The 15,390-nt window shown below is 42.7% G+C and overlaps 1 protein-coding gene across 2 annotated transcripts in view; it reads left to right on the top strand.

Moving 5' to 3' along the window:
* Nucleotides 1-1,484: 1,484 nt before the first annotated feature.
* Nucleotides 1,485-15,390, top strand: part of Heatr3 (HEAT repeat containing 3) — a 36,807-nt gene continuing 22,901 nt past the window's right edge. The window contains exons 1-6 of one of the 2 annotated variants that reach the window (XM_028755538.1): nt 1,485-1,767; nt 1,884-2,056; nt 3,977-4,064; nt 5,674-5,783; nt 8,374-8,483; nt 12,985-13,125. In XM_028755538.1, the coding sequence (XP_028611371.1) occupies nt 1,630-1,767; nt 1,884-2,056; nt 3,977-4,064; nt 5,674-5,783; nt 8,374-8,483; nt 12,985-13,125 (760 nt within the window). In that variant the 5' untranslated portion in view covers nt 1,485-1,629. The remainder of the gene's footprint in view (nt 1,768-1,883; nt 2,057-3,976; nt 4,065-5,673; nt 5,784-8,373; nt 8,484-12,984; nt 13,126-15,390) is intronic. The other variant, XM_028755539.1, reaches the window with a different exon arrangement.

Here is a 15,390-nt window from a genome sequence, read left to right as displayed (position 1 = left end):
TCACTCCTTTTGATGTTTTGCAATCTTTAAAGTCTTTGTGACTAGAGCAGCCTCTCCTTGATCATACGGATCTTAGTGGTGAGTTTGGAACCAGAGGAGTGTCTTGGCTTATTTTTTCAGATGACTACTGGCCTTGAAGTTCTTTGATGACTACCTAATCACAATGTAGGGCAGTGTGAGACAAGGCAGTAGCAGGATGAGGGAGCAGATACTTTAGAGCCTTATTCCACGCTGCTAATACAGACCATCAGTGCACCTTCTCTGCACGGAGCTCCCAGGCTAGCAGGGACAGCATATAGGGATAGCTTTTCTGTTTGCACATTTTATAAATTCTGTTGCTGGAACACAGGGCCTGGCACTTGCTAGGCAATCATTTGCTGAGGCTCATTCCCTGCCCCTTACCGGCACACATTTGATGACAATACTGGACAATTCAAAGAGAGATACTGCCACACAAACTACATGGTGGGCCTGTGGTAACGTGTCTGCTGGGACAGCAAAGAGAATGAGGATGATAGATCAGGTCCCATAAATTGGACATTTTAAAAATATCTCCCATCTCTCCAGAATACATCCCTACCTATAACAAAAGGATTTTTAAATAGATCTGAGAATATGCCCCAGATGATAGCCAAATGATCAATGCTAGGAACACGTAAACCTAAGCTATCCGGTTGCCCAGGCCTAAGACTAGTCCAACAGAGCTCCAGGAAGACTGAGAAGGCTCCCTGGTTTATAGAAAAAGTGCTAGTAGCATGAAGCAGAATGCCATGATGTCAAAATCCCAAGTGGATTTTACAACTACATGACCCCACTAGAAGTTTTTAGAAAATATACTTCAGAGTCTCTTTTAGGAAGGCTATATTACAAAAATATGGATGGCCAACAGATGTCTGGAAAAATAGGTAACTTTAAAAAAAAAATGAAATAACTTAGCAAGTAAAGGCATTTGCTATGCAAACCCGAAAACCTGAGTTTCATTCCTGGAACTCAAGTAAAGGTTGATGGAAGAAACCATGTCCTCAAAGGAGCCCTCTGATCGCCACAGGAAGGAGGCGGCATGTGTGCCTACCCATATATCACACATACTTTTAAAAATTGTTAGACGAATATTTTATGAGAAACGTTTTTTATGTTAAGTTTGTCTCTGTCCCTAGCACAATAAAATAGCCTGGCTGAAAGTCACTAGGCTCCTTCTAAAAGTGTCTATCACCTATGGAATGGCTGGGGAATGGCTCCTAAGAATGGTAAAGAAAGTGCTGGGATTAAAATCAAGAGCCACCACCATCCGGCCGAGCTTGTCTTTTGTACAGTTGAGTTTCTGAAGAAGTCTTGCATTTGCTTAATAGAAATAAGGTCGGGTATGTTAACATTCCCAGGAAAACCAAAGGCTCCACCCACTGTCAGGGATGGCTCCGCCCGCGTCACATTACACGCACGCGCACTTCCTGCTCCCGCCCCCTGCGCAAGCGTGCTGCTTTTCCATGTATGCTCAGGCCGTCACATCGGACCAGCTGAGGAGAACCGGCAAGGAAGGTCGGAGACTAGAAGTCTCCACCGGCCCGGCGGGCCCCATCGACTGCTACTGCAGTCTTCCTCTTCTGATCTATCACCGCGGCCTCTGTCGCCATGGGTAAGAGTCGGACGAAGCGCTTCAAGCGACCTCAGTTCTCCCCTATCGATAGCTGTCAGGCCGAGGCGGCAGCCGCGGCGAACGGGACTGGGGTCGAGGAGGACGATGGGCCCGCGGCGGAACTTCTGGAGAAGGTGGGACGAGGGCTTGGCCAGGCTCGGGCGGCTTGCGGCGGGCGGCAGGGTGGCCAGGAGAGAGGTGCTGCAGCGCGCGTGCTCACTACGCGACTCTGACGTCTTGGTTCCCGCAGCTCCAGCACCCGAGCGCCGAGGTCCGCGAGTGCGCCTGCGCGGGACTGGCCCGGCTAGTGCAGCAGCGGCCGGCACTACCGGACTTAGCCCGCCGGGATGCTGTGCGCCGGCTCGGGCCGCTGCTGCTGGACTCTAGTCTGGCGGTAAGGGAGACGGCGGCCGGAGCTCTGAGGTGAGTCCGAGAAGGACCGAGGCAGTGTCCCTGCGAGCAAACCAACCTAGTACACCCTCGCCCGATGCATTCTCTACTTCTGGAGGGAGACTAACCTGCCGGTTAGTTCAGGTTTGCCGTGGATGGAGATGTGAGTTCATGCTCCGAAGGACCCCGGAGCCCACGGATCACACACATTTTTTTGTATCCACCTGGTTGCTTCACCAACCCTCAAACCTCATGCACATTTCCCCTGTCTCAAAACCCTCCATAGAGTCCCTGATAGGATAAAGTCTTCCAGTCTGGGCTCTAAGTACAACTTACATTTCAGCATGTAAGATGTCTTTGCAGCAATTCCACTGAGAGGGTGTCTGGAAACTAGCGAAAAGACAAAACAGTATTAGTGAGAAGTGCTATTTAAAGGAGAGAGTGCATTTCAGGACGAGGGGGAGTTGAATTGAGGTACCCTCTAGATGACATTTATAAACAGACCAGAACATCAGAGAAGCAGGCATGGAAAAATAGGGTGTTTGCATTCCTTATGGGAGGAACAGCAACGGTAGAGAAAGGAGGCAGAGTGCAGATTGACACATGTGTCGGAGGAGAGAAGGGGGGGATTATATTTGCTGAGGCTCCCGAGGTGAGGGAGTTATTCTAAACTGGAGTGGTGTAATCTATGTTTTGAAAAAGCCATTCACTTATTGTATGAACTAAGGGGCCTCACCTCTTGAATGTAAAATGCAAAATTTAAAACTCCTAAAAACCCTAAGGAGAAAACTCCAGGTGATCTAGAGATTTTAACTGCAACACCAGAGGCACGAGCCATAAAAGAAATAATGGATGGGCTGAATTTAAATAAAATTGAGACTTTCTAGCATGATGGCACAGGCCTTTAATTCCAGCACTAGGGAGGTAGAGACGGGGATCTCTGAGTTTGAGGCCAGCCTGGTCTACAGAGTGAGTTTCAGGAGAGCCAGGGCTACCCAAAGAAGCCCTATCTCAAAAAAAAACAAAACAAACAACAAAAAACAAACCAAAAGCCACTCTGTCTGTGTGTAGAATGAACTGTAGAGAGGGCAAAAAATTAGTGTTTGTGCTCTTACAGGTTTGCCTGTGGGTACTGTTTCAGTCTAGTAAATATTGGATGGAGCGCCTGTGTGCCAGTCACTGGACTAGGCAAGTTCAAGGCCAGCTTGAACTGCTTAGTGAGTTCCAGGACAGCCAGGGCTGTTACACTTGGAAGCCTTGTCTAGAAAAAACCAACCAACCAACCAGATAAATAAATAAATCGTAAGTCTATTGAGTAAGATTAATGTTAATAATATATTATTATTAACCAAATAATGCATGTATGTATAACTACAACTAGTAGTAATTACAGAGACTACTATTAGGGATATGATGGTGTGAATAAGAATGTCCCTCATAGGCTCATGAGGGACTACTTAGTATTTGAATGCTTAGTCACTATTGAGTGTTGCCATTTGAGAAAGATTAGGAGGTATGGTCTTGCTGGAGTAGGTGTGGGTTTGTCAGAGGAGGTATGTCACTGAGGTTGGGATTTGGGGTTTCAGAAAGCCCACACCAGGCCCAGCATCTCTGTCTATGATCAAGATATAGCTCTCAACTACTGCTCCAGTGCCATACATATTCCCATGCTCCAGCATGACAACGGACTAAGCCTCTGAGACTGTAATCAAGCCTCCAATAAATGCTTCCTTTATAAGGGTTGCCTTCATCATGTTGTCATCAGTGTAGACAGTGATAGCATTATTTGATGAGCTGAGGACCAGGACAGTTGGGAATCTGTAGGCTTGTTTTCCAGCATGTGACAAATACTGTTTTCTGTGGGAAACCTTAACTGTGCTTAAACATACAGGACTTAGCAGCATTTTGTGAGATGTGATTTGAAAGTAAAATGTGTTTACATTTCTCATGTAGAAACCTCAGTGCTTGTGGAGGTTTTGACGTTTGTGATGACATGGTGGCAAAGGATATCATGACACCCCTGGTGGCACTACTAAGAGAGGTATGTGGCATTTAACATAGCCCGAGTGATGACTTAGGAGGTTTTTTGTCTGCTTTTATTTTTCAGTTCTTTGGTGTCATCTTATGTGTTCCTTTAAACACCCTGCAACAATTTCATTTCTTTCCCTGGAAACTTAGTACAAAGCCCTCACTAATACCAGTCTCTATTACTTGTGTCTTTGCCACCTTCATGATTAGAAGAGCCCTTTCTAAAGATCTGCACACTTACCCCTTTAGAATTCAAGCCCCTTCCCTGATTGTTCACTCATATATGCCTGTCATTTAATCTTCACAGTGGTCCTATAAGACAGGTCTCTTTTCTCTTTCTTTTTTGTGGTGAGGAAATGGAACTCAAATCTTTGTGCCTACCACCAGGCAGGTGCTTTACTACCACCCAGCTGTATCCAAATCCAAGGCAGGTATTCTTATACCAGTTTATATAGTGATGATAGGCCCAGACATTATGAACTTATAAAGATTGTGTCGTACTCTCGTTGTTACGTGTTACATGTACATTCATGTTACATGATGCAGCTCATTGGTTAAGGACATTGGACTCTTTTAGTTCCTCTCAGCCTGCCATGCCTTTCTTCCACCTTTCTACATAGAACTGATTTCACTAATGCTGTGAGATCCTGCTCCCTTTTGAGTAGTGGTGCTGCGCTGCAGCTGATGTGCCACATGGGGACTTTGGGCACCATGCTGCTGGCATCCAGTCGGATAGAAATCAGGGATGCTGTAGAACCTCCTTCCATGCAGAGGGCATTCTCCCCATGAGAAGTCTAAGACCCAGAAGACCTTTTAGAGAGTGCCCTGTTCTGTGCTAGGAAGGAGTCCTGCACAGAGGTCAAGGGCTCCAGTTGGAGGCTAGAATGCCTGCAGCTGAAACCCAGCTTTACCATACACTCAGCTTGTCTTCAGGAGCCCCTTTTACCTTATTTTTCTATATATATTGGGAGATAAAGGTTAATAGTTGAGCTGCCTCAAGTTTGTTGTGAGGATTAACTTGTTAATATATGTAAAAAGCTCAGAATAGGACTTAGGGGGTGCTGTACAGATATTAGCTCTTTTATTTCTTTGTCATTGTCTTTTTTTTTTTTAATATAAATTTATTTATTCGCTTTGCGTCAGCACTTTACCCATGTAGAATGTGGGATGCATAACATCATGCCTTGATGACCGACCTTGTCAAAGGGGTGTATTTTTTTTTTTTAAGTGTTTATTTGTCTGTGTCTGTGTGAGTGAATGCTGTGTATCAGGTGCCTTTAGAGGCCAGCAGAGGGTGTCAGATTGCTTGGAGCTGTAGTTACAAGTGGTTGCGTACCGGTTGATGTGGATACTGAGAACGGAGCCCAGGTATCTTGTAAGAGCAGTGTGTAAGAGAAGGTTGCAAGAGCAACCTTCCCCTGGACAGACAGAGAGTGCTCTTAACTGCTGAGTCGTCTCTCTGTGCCCAAGGGATGTCCATTTTGAGATTTGTACTTATAATCATTTGATGTAATTATTAACCACTATAATCTCTGGTGTTTTTGAGGTTATAAAACTACCACGAGCTTTCTTGCTTCGTTATTCTTTTGAGCTTGGGTGCTAATCATGATGTTTGGTTGCAGTGTAGCTCTGGACTGGATTCAAATGAGATGTCTCCACCGGAGAAAGACGAGAAGAGAAACCCCATAGAGAGCATAGCTAATGAGGCTGTGAATGTGCTATGGAATGTATGGTAAGTGCTGTCCAACAGCAGTGTCCTATGGTGTCACTGCCCAGCCTCCGGTGCTCTCTGTTACACTGTAGGATCTGCCCACAAATGCTTTAGTAGGTGGGACTACCTGGTGACTTGAGATTCATCCTCCCAGTCAGCCCAGTGTACAGCTGCCTTGGGATCTGGAATGAAAGGGGACCACAAACATTGGCTGATGCTTTTGTCCACTGCTCTGGTAGTAACTGTTTGAATAGAAAGTAGATTCCCAAGAGGAACTCTCTGGGACTGAGTAGGAACAAGGCCACTTCTTTTCCCTGTTGCTGACACTGGTTAGGTTAGAGTGGATCACGGCTGCGAGTGAAAGTAGCCAGAAACAAAGCCTGGAAGCACTTTCTAAGCTTGGTTTTATGTCTGTAATTATAGCAGAATTGTAGTTTCTTACATTTCAGCTGGGAACAATTGAAATACTGACCTAAAAGCAGTGTTTCTTGGACTTTAAGATTGAGGTAGGTCTAGAAAAGCTGCTTCCATACCAGTCTGACTCTGCTTGTAATTCCATCTTAAACCAGTAGTTGCATTCTGTCCCACCAGAAATACCAGCAAAGATTTGAGAAAATGGCTTTTCCCCCTTTTTTTAGTTTTTCCTTTTCTGTTCATTCCTCCCTTCTCTCCCTGCCTCCCCTTTACCCCCAGTATCTCACTATGTAATTTTGGCTCATGATCCCCATTCCTTTATCTTCTGGCTGCTGAGATTGCAAACTGGCTATAGGAAAGGGTACATGAGCAACTGATTGGTGTTTTTATGTCCACCACAAATCTTTTACTGTCTATGATTTTGTTGTTTGCAGTCCTGAGCCTCATGGCTGCTAAGCACTAAACATGTTCTGCCACTGTTCTTTATCTCCAGTCACTAGAAGATCACTGGACTTGAATTTTTAATATTTTTTTAAGTTACATATATGTGTATGGGTACATACAAGTGAATGCTGGTACTTTTCTAGGCCAGACATCTGGAGTTGGTTATGAACCATCTGATAATGGTGCTGGACATCAAACTTGGGTCTTTACAAAAACAACACTTACTCTTAACTGTTGAGCCATCTTTCCAGCTCAACAGTTTTATTTTTTTATTTTATTTATTTATTTATTTATTTATTTATTTTGGTTTTTTCGAGACATGGTTTCTCTGTGTAGCCCTGGCTGTCCTGGAACTCACTCTGTAGACCAGGCTAGCCTCAAACTCTCGAACTCAGAAATCCGCCTGCCTCTGCCTCCCAAGTGCTGGGATTAAAGGCGTGCGCCACCACCGCCTGGCAACAGTTTTATTTTTTGAGACAGGTGTAGGCCAGGTTAGCCTAGGACTTGCCATGTATCAAAGGACCTTGAATTCCTGACTTTTGTTTTTATTTCCCACGTCCTGGGCTTACAGGTGTGAGCCACAACAGGTGGCTTGCAGTGGGACTTGTAAGGAAATTTTCTTTGAAGAGAGTCTAGTAGAGTGGTTCTCGGCCTTCCTAATGCTGCGGCCCTTTAACACAGCCCTCGTGTTGTGAGCCCAACCGTAACGTTGCTTTGTTGCTGTTCCATAGCTGTAATGTTGCTGCTGTTAGGAATCATAGTGTAACTGTCTGCTAGGCAGCATGCCTGCTCTGAGACCCCTGGAGGGGTCATGGTGCACGGTTGAGAACCACTGGCCTAATAGTTCTGTCTCCAAAGTAACTCTACTGTCTGGAGTCCCTGTGCGTCCTACAGTTAGCATCACTCTTAGAATTTTGTTTCACTCTTCACATTTCATTACGTGTAGATGCTTTGCCTTCTTGGCTATAGTTTAGTGCTGAAATAACTAAAGAGATAGCTAACAGAATATATTTTTGACTGCATGAGTCACCTGTTACCTCAGTACATTGTGTGTATTATATGTACATTGAGATCATATTCTAGAAACATGAGTAAAATTATTCATTTTTTAACCTGTGTTTAGTGTACATGCTTATTAGTAATATTGATAACTTTATTTAAGGAAGCTCTGTGATTTCAAAACTAATACTTATTAGAATAATTTCTCTGAAATTTGAAAATTCTCTTTGTTGGAATTATAATTCCAGTCTAGGAGTTCATAAAATGTGATTTTTCAATTAAAATGTTGCTTTTCATGTGATAGAGGCCTTTGTCCTTACTTGAATGCATTATTATCGAGTGGTAGTGGAAAAGAACAGTCTATATACACAAGGAACTGAGGGCTGGGCAGGGTGCCACTACACACAGGTTATAGGGCTGCAGATGGATGGCCTCACCTGGGGCGTCTGGAGTTCTCTCAAGTCTGTAAAATGGGATATTGGATGAGTGATTATTTCTGAGGATTCATACAGCTTCAACCTTCTGTAAGGAGAGATTGACTACTAAGAGGCCCCAGTGTGAAGAGAATGAAGCCCTGATAGGTTGTCATGAACAATAAATAAGAGTGGACATTTTTTTCTTTATAAAAGTGGTGGGTGTTTTGACTCCTGATCTTTGGTTTTATAAAGCATAATTAATTTTTCATAAACTTCTGTGGTTGATTTCTTAATGTTAAAATATGAATAGTAAAACTTATTTTTCCCCTTCAATTTAGTGAATGCAGTAGTAGAGCAGTATCTATATTCAACAAAGAAGGGTGTTTGGAGATTGTATTACAGTACTTACGTAGGTTCCCCACCAGTGTTGACCTGGCTGTCTCCGTAGGTAAGTGAAAAAAGTGTTCATTTGTTATTCCTGTGTGCCATGGGCAGGCACAGTGTATCTGCTAACACTCCTATTGTTACTAGATGTATTGTCTGGAATTTCTTTACATCTGTGGCTAATACTTTACTTATCCAATTCTGCAGGGTTTGGTTTCTTTCTTTGTTTTGTTTTATTTGTTTTGTTTTTGAGACAGGGTCTTACTGATTAGCTCTGGCTGGTCTGGAACTTACAGTATAGATCAGGCTAACTTCTAACGCTTAGAGATCTGACTCCTGGGTGCCAGGATCAAAAGTGTATGCCACCAAGCCTGGCCTTTTTTGTTCGTTCGTTCGTTCATTTGTTCGTTTGTTTGTTCATTTGTTTTGTTCTTTTCAAAACAAGGTTGTGGCTGACCAGGAACTCACTCTGTAGACCAGGCTGGCCTCTAACTCACAGATATCCACCTGGCTCTGCCTTCCAAGTGCTGGGATTAAAGGCATGTGCCAACACTGCCTGGCATTGTGTTTTATTTCTTATAAACCTTTATTCTTGAAGTTTTTAATCTCTATTTTCTAAGAAACAAAAACCTGTATTTCCCTGGCCTTCATGCCAAGCTTAAGCGTTTTATGTCATTTTCTCTTATTTCTGAAGAAAGCGGACAGTTTTTTGTTGTTGCTGTTGTTGGGAGGGGAGCTGTAGAATAGATGATTGGACTTTCAGTTAGGCCTGTCCCTTTCATGGGAGCTGAGGACATGGAGTATATAGCGGTTGCCTTTAGCTTCCTACAGTCTCTGTGTTGGGCTAGAGAGCCATCGAGATTCCTGAGTTCAGCATCAGGAACAGGCAGAATCCAGAGAGTGGGCAGCTGTGAAGAATTCTGGGTACAGAGAAACACTTAAAAAGGATTTTTTTTTTCCTCTGCCCAGTTCTCCTTTAATTATGCATATTTCTGGAAAAGGAAGAAGTATAGTCCTCTTAGCTCTGCCTCCTGTGTTTAGTAGATACTTTTTTTCTTATTAAAGGGATGTATATATGCTGGGGGTTGGCCTCAGAGTCCAGAACAGGGCATCAGATCCCTAGGAGCTGGAGAGGTAGCAGCCAGTTGTGAGCTGTCAGATATGGGTACTGGGAACTGTAAGGGCACTGAGTGCTCTTCACTGCGGAACATCTGCTCTTTTTTAGCCCTGACTGGCTTGTAACCTGTTATGCAGACCAGGCAAGCATTAAATTCACCTACCTCCTCAGTCCTGCAGTTAAAGGCGTGCACTACTACGCCCAGCTCTCAGAGATTTTTTAGAGAGAGAGACCAAAAGAGGGAAACAAAAGTAAAATAGTGGAATAAGTACTACTGGAAACTTGCAAAGATTAGTTTGTCAAATGGAGTCTGTAGGGGCAGTACTGTAAATCAGTGGGGTTTAGAAACAGCGCAGTGTTTTTGGCATGAGTAAGTGTCTTAATCTTAAGCCAGTTTTTATTTCTAAGACGAGAATTTCAGGCAGGTTAGTTCATTGGTTTTAGAAGAAAGTATAGGGGTGGTCTGGAGAGATGGTTTAATGGCTAAAGGCATGCACTACTCTTCCAGAGCCTAAGTGTAGACCCCAGCACAACTGCCTTTAATTCCAGCTCTAGGGGATTTGATGCCCACACAGGCAGGCAGATAGACAGACAGACACACATACACACACATTAAAAGTATATCTAAAAATCTAAAAGAAAAAAATGCTTTTAAAAAGAAAACACAGTAGCTTGGGCCAGCAAAATAGCTTTGTGAGTAAAAGACTTGCAGTACAAGCCAGACAACTTGAGTTTGGTCTCCCAAACCTACATGATAGAAGAGAGCAGCTAGTCTGTGTGTGTGCACTGTAGCGTATAGCCTGGCTCACAATCAGTCAATCAGTCAGTCAATGGATGCATTTTTAAAAATTAAAAAAATACTTTTATACCTTTAAAGCATTAAAGATTTTGGACATCCTCCCCACCCCCCGCTCTTTTATTACTACTGTGGGTGACAGCATGCACACACAGAGTGTGTATGGAGGGCACAGGACAGCTTTATCAAGAATCTCATGCACGGTAGCAGCACCTGGGAGGCAGAGACAGGTGTGTCCACACAGTGAGTTCCAGGATAGCTAGAGCTATAGTGAGACCCTGTCAAAAAACAAAAAAGAAAGAAGAAATCAGTTCTCGTCTTTACTGTAAGGCTCCAGAGACAGAACTCGGGTTGTCAGACTTTGGAGGGAAATACTTTGCCCACTAAGCCATCTCACTGGTTCTTTTTATTCTAATACACTTTTTTTCCACAGTGGATCATCATAAAATCATTTTGAAGTGTATACTAGTGTTTTCTTTCTGTATTTAGCTAGATTGGTGATCTTTATAAACAAATGTTTTATAAGTAAAGCAAGGTTCACTTATAATACAATGAACTCATAGGGTTCTGTTCTGTCCAGAATAATTTTTTGAAATTATGGTTACAGTAGCATTCTTCGGTTCTCTTGGCTTTTGTTGTTGTTTGGCTGTTGAGGTGGTGGTTTGCTGTACTGTGCTGGAGATCCATGCCAGAGCCCTGCTCATGCTGGGCAAGCTCAGTCCAGGAGCTGTCACCCCAGCTCTTTGTCTTGTGCTAAAGTGACTGGCATTAGTCCCTTGTAACACAGTACATTTAGAAGTAAGTTATGTGTATTGATGTGTGTCATAGCTGTACCATGGGTTACATTTTTTATTTTAGATTTATTTAGTTTTTATTTATTTAGTTTGTATGTGTGCACATATGCATGCCTGATGCCCTTGGAGGTTAGAAGAGGGAGTTGGATCCCCTGGAAACTAAAGTTACAAATGATTGTGTGCAGGGAACTGAACCCAGGTCTCTTGTAGCACAGTAAGTGCTTTTAACTGCTAAGCCATCTCTCCAGCCCTGATACCATATGTTTTGATTCATTTGGATAAACACAATCTAATTTGGAATTTCAAAATCTACATTTTTTGGAATAAATATCTCAAAAGAAACTAATTTGGCTTTATTTTCCTTTTTGTACTTCAGAGGTCTCTTCTGTCAAAACCTTTTGTGTGATCTCAGTTTTGTTTTGGGTTATTTTGTTTGTTTTGTTTTTGAGTTTGTATGTGTGTGCTTGTTTGTTTGTTTGGGGGTTTTTGAGACAGGGTTTCTCTGGGCAGCCATGGCTATCCTGGAACTTGCTCTATAGATCAGGCTGACCTGGAACTCAGGGATCTACCTGTCAGTAACTCCTGGTTGCTAGGATTAAAGCCCTGTACCACAAACATTTTTTTTGGTTTGGTTTTTTGATACAGGGTTTCTTTGTGTAACTTTGGCTGTCCTCAATCTATAGACCAGGCTGACCAGGCTGACCTTGAACTCGTAGACTTCTACCTGCTGCCTCCTCCTGAGTGCTGAGGTTAAAGGCATGTGTCATGGATGATCAGTACCTCACTTGTTTTTATGCTTTCAGTTAATTTCTAGAATGAATGTTGTAATCCCTTATCTTGGTTTTTTTGTTTGTTTGTTTGTTTGAGACAGGTTCTTTCTATGGTGGCTGGCTGTCTTGGAACTATGTAGACCAAGCTAGCCTCAAACTCACAGATATCCTTCTAAATGCTGGGATTAAAGAGTACTGATGTTGGGCTGGAGAGATGGCTCAGCAGTTAAGAGCACTGACTGCTCTTCTAGAGGTCCTGAGTTCAATTTCCAGCAACCACATGGTGGCTCACAACCATCTGTAATGGGATCCTATGCCTTCTTCTAGTGTGTCTGAAGACAGCATCAGTGTACTCATATACATAAAATAAATGAATAAATCTTACAAACAAACAAAAAGTACTGGTGTTAAAGGCATGTACCACCACACTCCACCACTGTTTTCTTAAATAACCCTAGTGTACAGGGTTAGATTTCTTCTTGGCAACAGAACTATTAAGCATGTGGTGTATGAACTAGTACTTGGTCATAAACTTCTTGCTCCTAGCCTATGATCAGTGTATAAACTGAGGATAAACTGTAGATACTTACAGTAATTCAGCATTGCTACAATTACTACTTAAATTTAAGTTATAGTTTATGAAAGTATAGTTTTATAAAGAATGAAAAATGTAGTTGGTGATGGTGACACACACCTTTAACCCAGTAGTGCAGAGGCAGGTAGATCTCTGAGTTCTAGGCTATCATTGTCTACAGAATGAGTTCCAGGACAGCCAGGGCTACACAGAGAAACCGTGTTTTTTGTTGTTGTTGTTGTTGTTTTGTTGGGTTTTTTTGTTTTGTTTTGTTTTGTTTTTGGCGGGGGGGAGTAAGGGAGAAGAAAAACATTTAGAAATTTCAAGAAGAGAGATGGAGATCTCTATCACTGAGGCTTCTTTTCCATGTATCATCCTTGAAGTAAAGCCTGTATATCTAATGAAGCTGACGTGTCTAAAAGTTGTAAAAATGCACATTTTTGTATGACTTATACAGGTGTAAAGTTTCTTAAACAGTTGACAGGTTTCTAAGTTGTTAGTTCTTGTGTTATAGCTTACTGTTTGCAGACGGTCACAGAAGATAACCCAGAGCTGCTGAAATCCTTCGATGGCACCGCCCTTCGTGTCCTGGAGTCTGCTTTGCTTTGTCCTGTCACCTCTATGGAGTACATTCTTCTGAAGACACTCGTGGCAGGTAAGGTTTACCCAAATGAAGTCGTAATTGTAATAGACAGATGCAGAGGCCAGGATTCAGTCTTCCCCAGAGCTATGCTCTGTCTGGTCTGAGGACATCTTAGTGTTAGAGCCAAGACCCCTAACTGATTGTTATGAAGCCTCCTGGAACAGATATTTCCATTTTCTAAAAAATTATCTTTTTTCTTTCCCCTTTTTTGTTATTTTGTTTGTTTGTTTGTTTGGTATTTCAAGATAGGGTTTCTTTGTGGCCATGACTGTCTTGGAACTATCTTTGCAATCTTTGTAGACTAGAGTGGCCTTAAACTGAGAAATCTGCCTGCCTCTGCCGCCAGAGTGCTGGGATTAAAGGCGTGCGCCACCACTGGGTTACCTTCTTTTTATGTATATGTGTGTGTGGTTGTGTGAATTTATTCCACATGTATGAAGGATCCCAGGGATCAGAAGAGGGCACTGGATCCCCTGGAATTAGAGTTATAGACAGTTTTTAGCTTCCATGTGGGTGCTGAGAAATGAACACTGGCCCTCTGAAAGAACAGCCAGAACCCTTAACCTGTGAGCCATCTCTCCAGCCCCATCCACTTTAACAAACTATGTCTAATATAGAAATGCTGTAGTTACACTTTCCTCTCTCTCTTTTTTTTAAATGATTGATTTATTTTTATTTTATGTGCATTGGTGGTCTGCTTGCTTATATGTCTGTCTGAGGGTTTTGGGTCCCCTGGAACTGGAGTTAGAATAGTTGTGAGCTGCTCTAGGGCTGCTGGGAATTGAAGTCCTCTGGAAGAACAGTCCGTGCTCTTCACTGCTGAGCCATCTCTGCAGCCCTGCTTTCCCCTTTTCACACATGACCCATTGTGTTCACAGTTCACTTAGGGCAACTAAGACATGACCCACTACTTGCTCTTCTATGAGTTCTTAGTCTCACCTTTTTTGGCCCCAGTGTCTCTGAATATAGAAATCTGAAGTGATCCGATGGTTAGTTGAGTAGCATATACTTTATAATGCTCTTCATCCTGAAAAATGACTGTACCACTAAATGAGAACTTTTCCCCACCCTGCTCCCCCTCCCTATCTCTGGACGCCACCATTCTGCTTCCTGTTTCTGTGGATATGACTCTGATAAAAACCTTGCAGAAATAGAATCGTTTGTTCTTGTCCCTCTGTGACTAATTTATTTCCCTTAGCCTAAGGTTTTCAAGGCATTCTACATAGTGACATGCATTAGTACTGTTTCTTTTTAGTTTTTGAAACAGGGCTTTCTGTAGCCCAGCTTGGCCTCGGATCTGCTGTATAGTGTGATGACAGCAAGCTCCTACACCTTGAGTGCTAGGAATGTGAGTGTATGTTACCACAGCCAACTTATTCTTTGTTGGGGAGCAAACCCAGAGCTGTGTGCTAGCCAAGCACTTTGCTGTTTTCTTCTTTTTGAATGCTGAGTCGTATTCCTGTGTGTGTGTGCATGCGTACATTTGCTACTCTTTGGGTTTTGTTTGGTTGGTTTTGGCTTCTTGAGACAGGGTCTCTCTGTAGCACTGCCTGTCTTGTTTTGGAGATGGGGTCTAGTTACAACTTGTATTGTAACTGAAATTGACATGGAACTTCTGATCCTCCTGTCTCCACCTCCTGAATGCTGTTCTTACTGGTGTACAGCACCACCCCTGATTTACAGTCCTTGGGTTGAACCCAGGGCTTTGTGCATCCTAGGCAAGTATTCTACCAACTGAGCTACCTCCCCAGACCTTGCCGTTCACTTTAAAAAATTATTCTGATTTCTTCTTAGAAGCACTATTTTATTTTGTTAGGAAAAAGCCAAGAACTTGTTGTCTGTATTCTATGTATGATTTCAGAAGATTAATACATCCCAGTACACTTGTAATATAAAGCTGCTGAGAAGAACGGCTTAGGTGAAATGGGAGAAAACAAGGCGCCTCCTGGCGTTTTCAAAGAAACTTGATGAGTGTCTCAGGGTGTGCAAGTTCTACACCAGAGAAAAGTGTGTGCCAAGAGGAAGTGAACAAAGGCAGAAGGGTTGGAATTACACCAGAGCCTAAAGACTCAGCCCTGTGGAAACTGCTTTTCCTTCACTCTTATATGTTGTTCAGTTAGTTATAATTATTAAATTAATTCAATTAGTAAAAATTACTTGTTTTTACTCTTTAGCATTTTCTTTTATTATACCAGAATCAGTCTGTATATTACCTGATGAGTGTTAGAACCCATTTTTAATAAAGATTCCATAGGCAATTTCTTTGTCTTCATGTTT

The sequence above is a fragment of the Grammomys surdaster genome, unplaced genomic scaffold (genome assembly GCF_004785775.1).
Source record: "Grammomys surdaster isolate TR1022 unplaced genomic scaffold, NIH_TR_1.0 126063, whole genome shotgun sequence".
Taxonomy (NCBI): domain Eukaryota; kingdom Metazoa; phylum Chordata; class Mammalia; order Rodentia; family Muridae; genus Grammomys; species Grammomys surdaster.
This window is presented reverse-complemented; position numbering and strand designations above follow the sequence as displayed.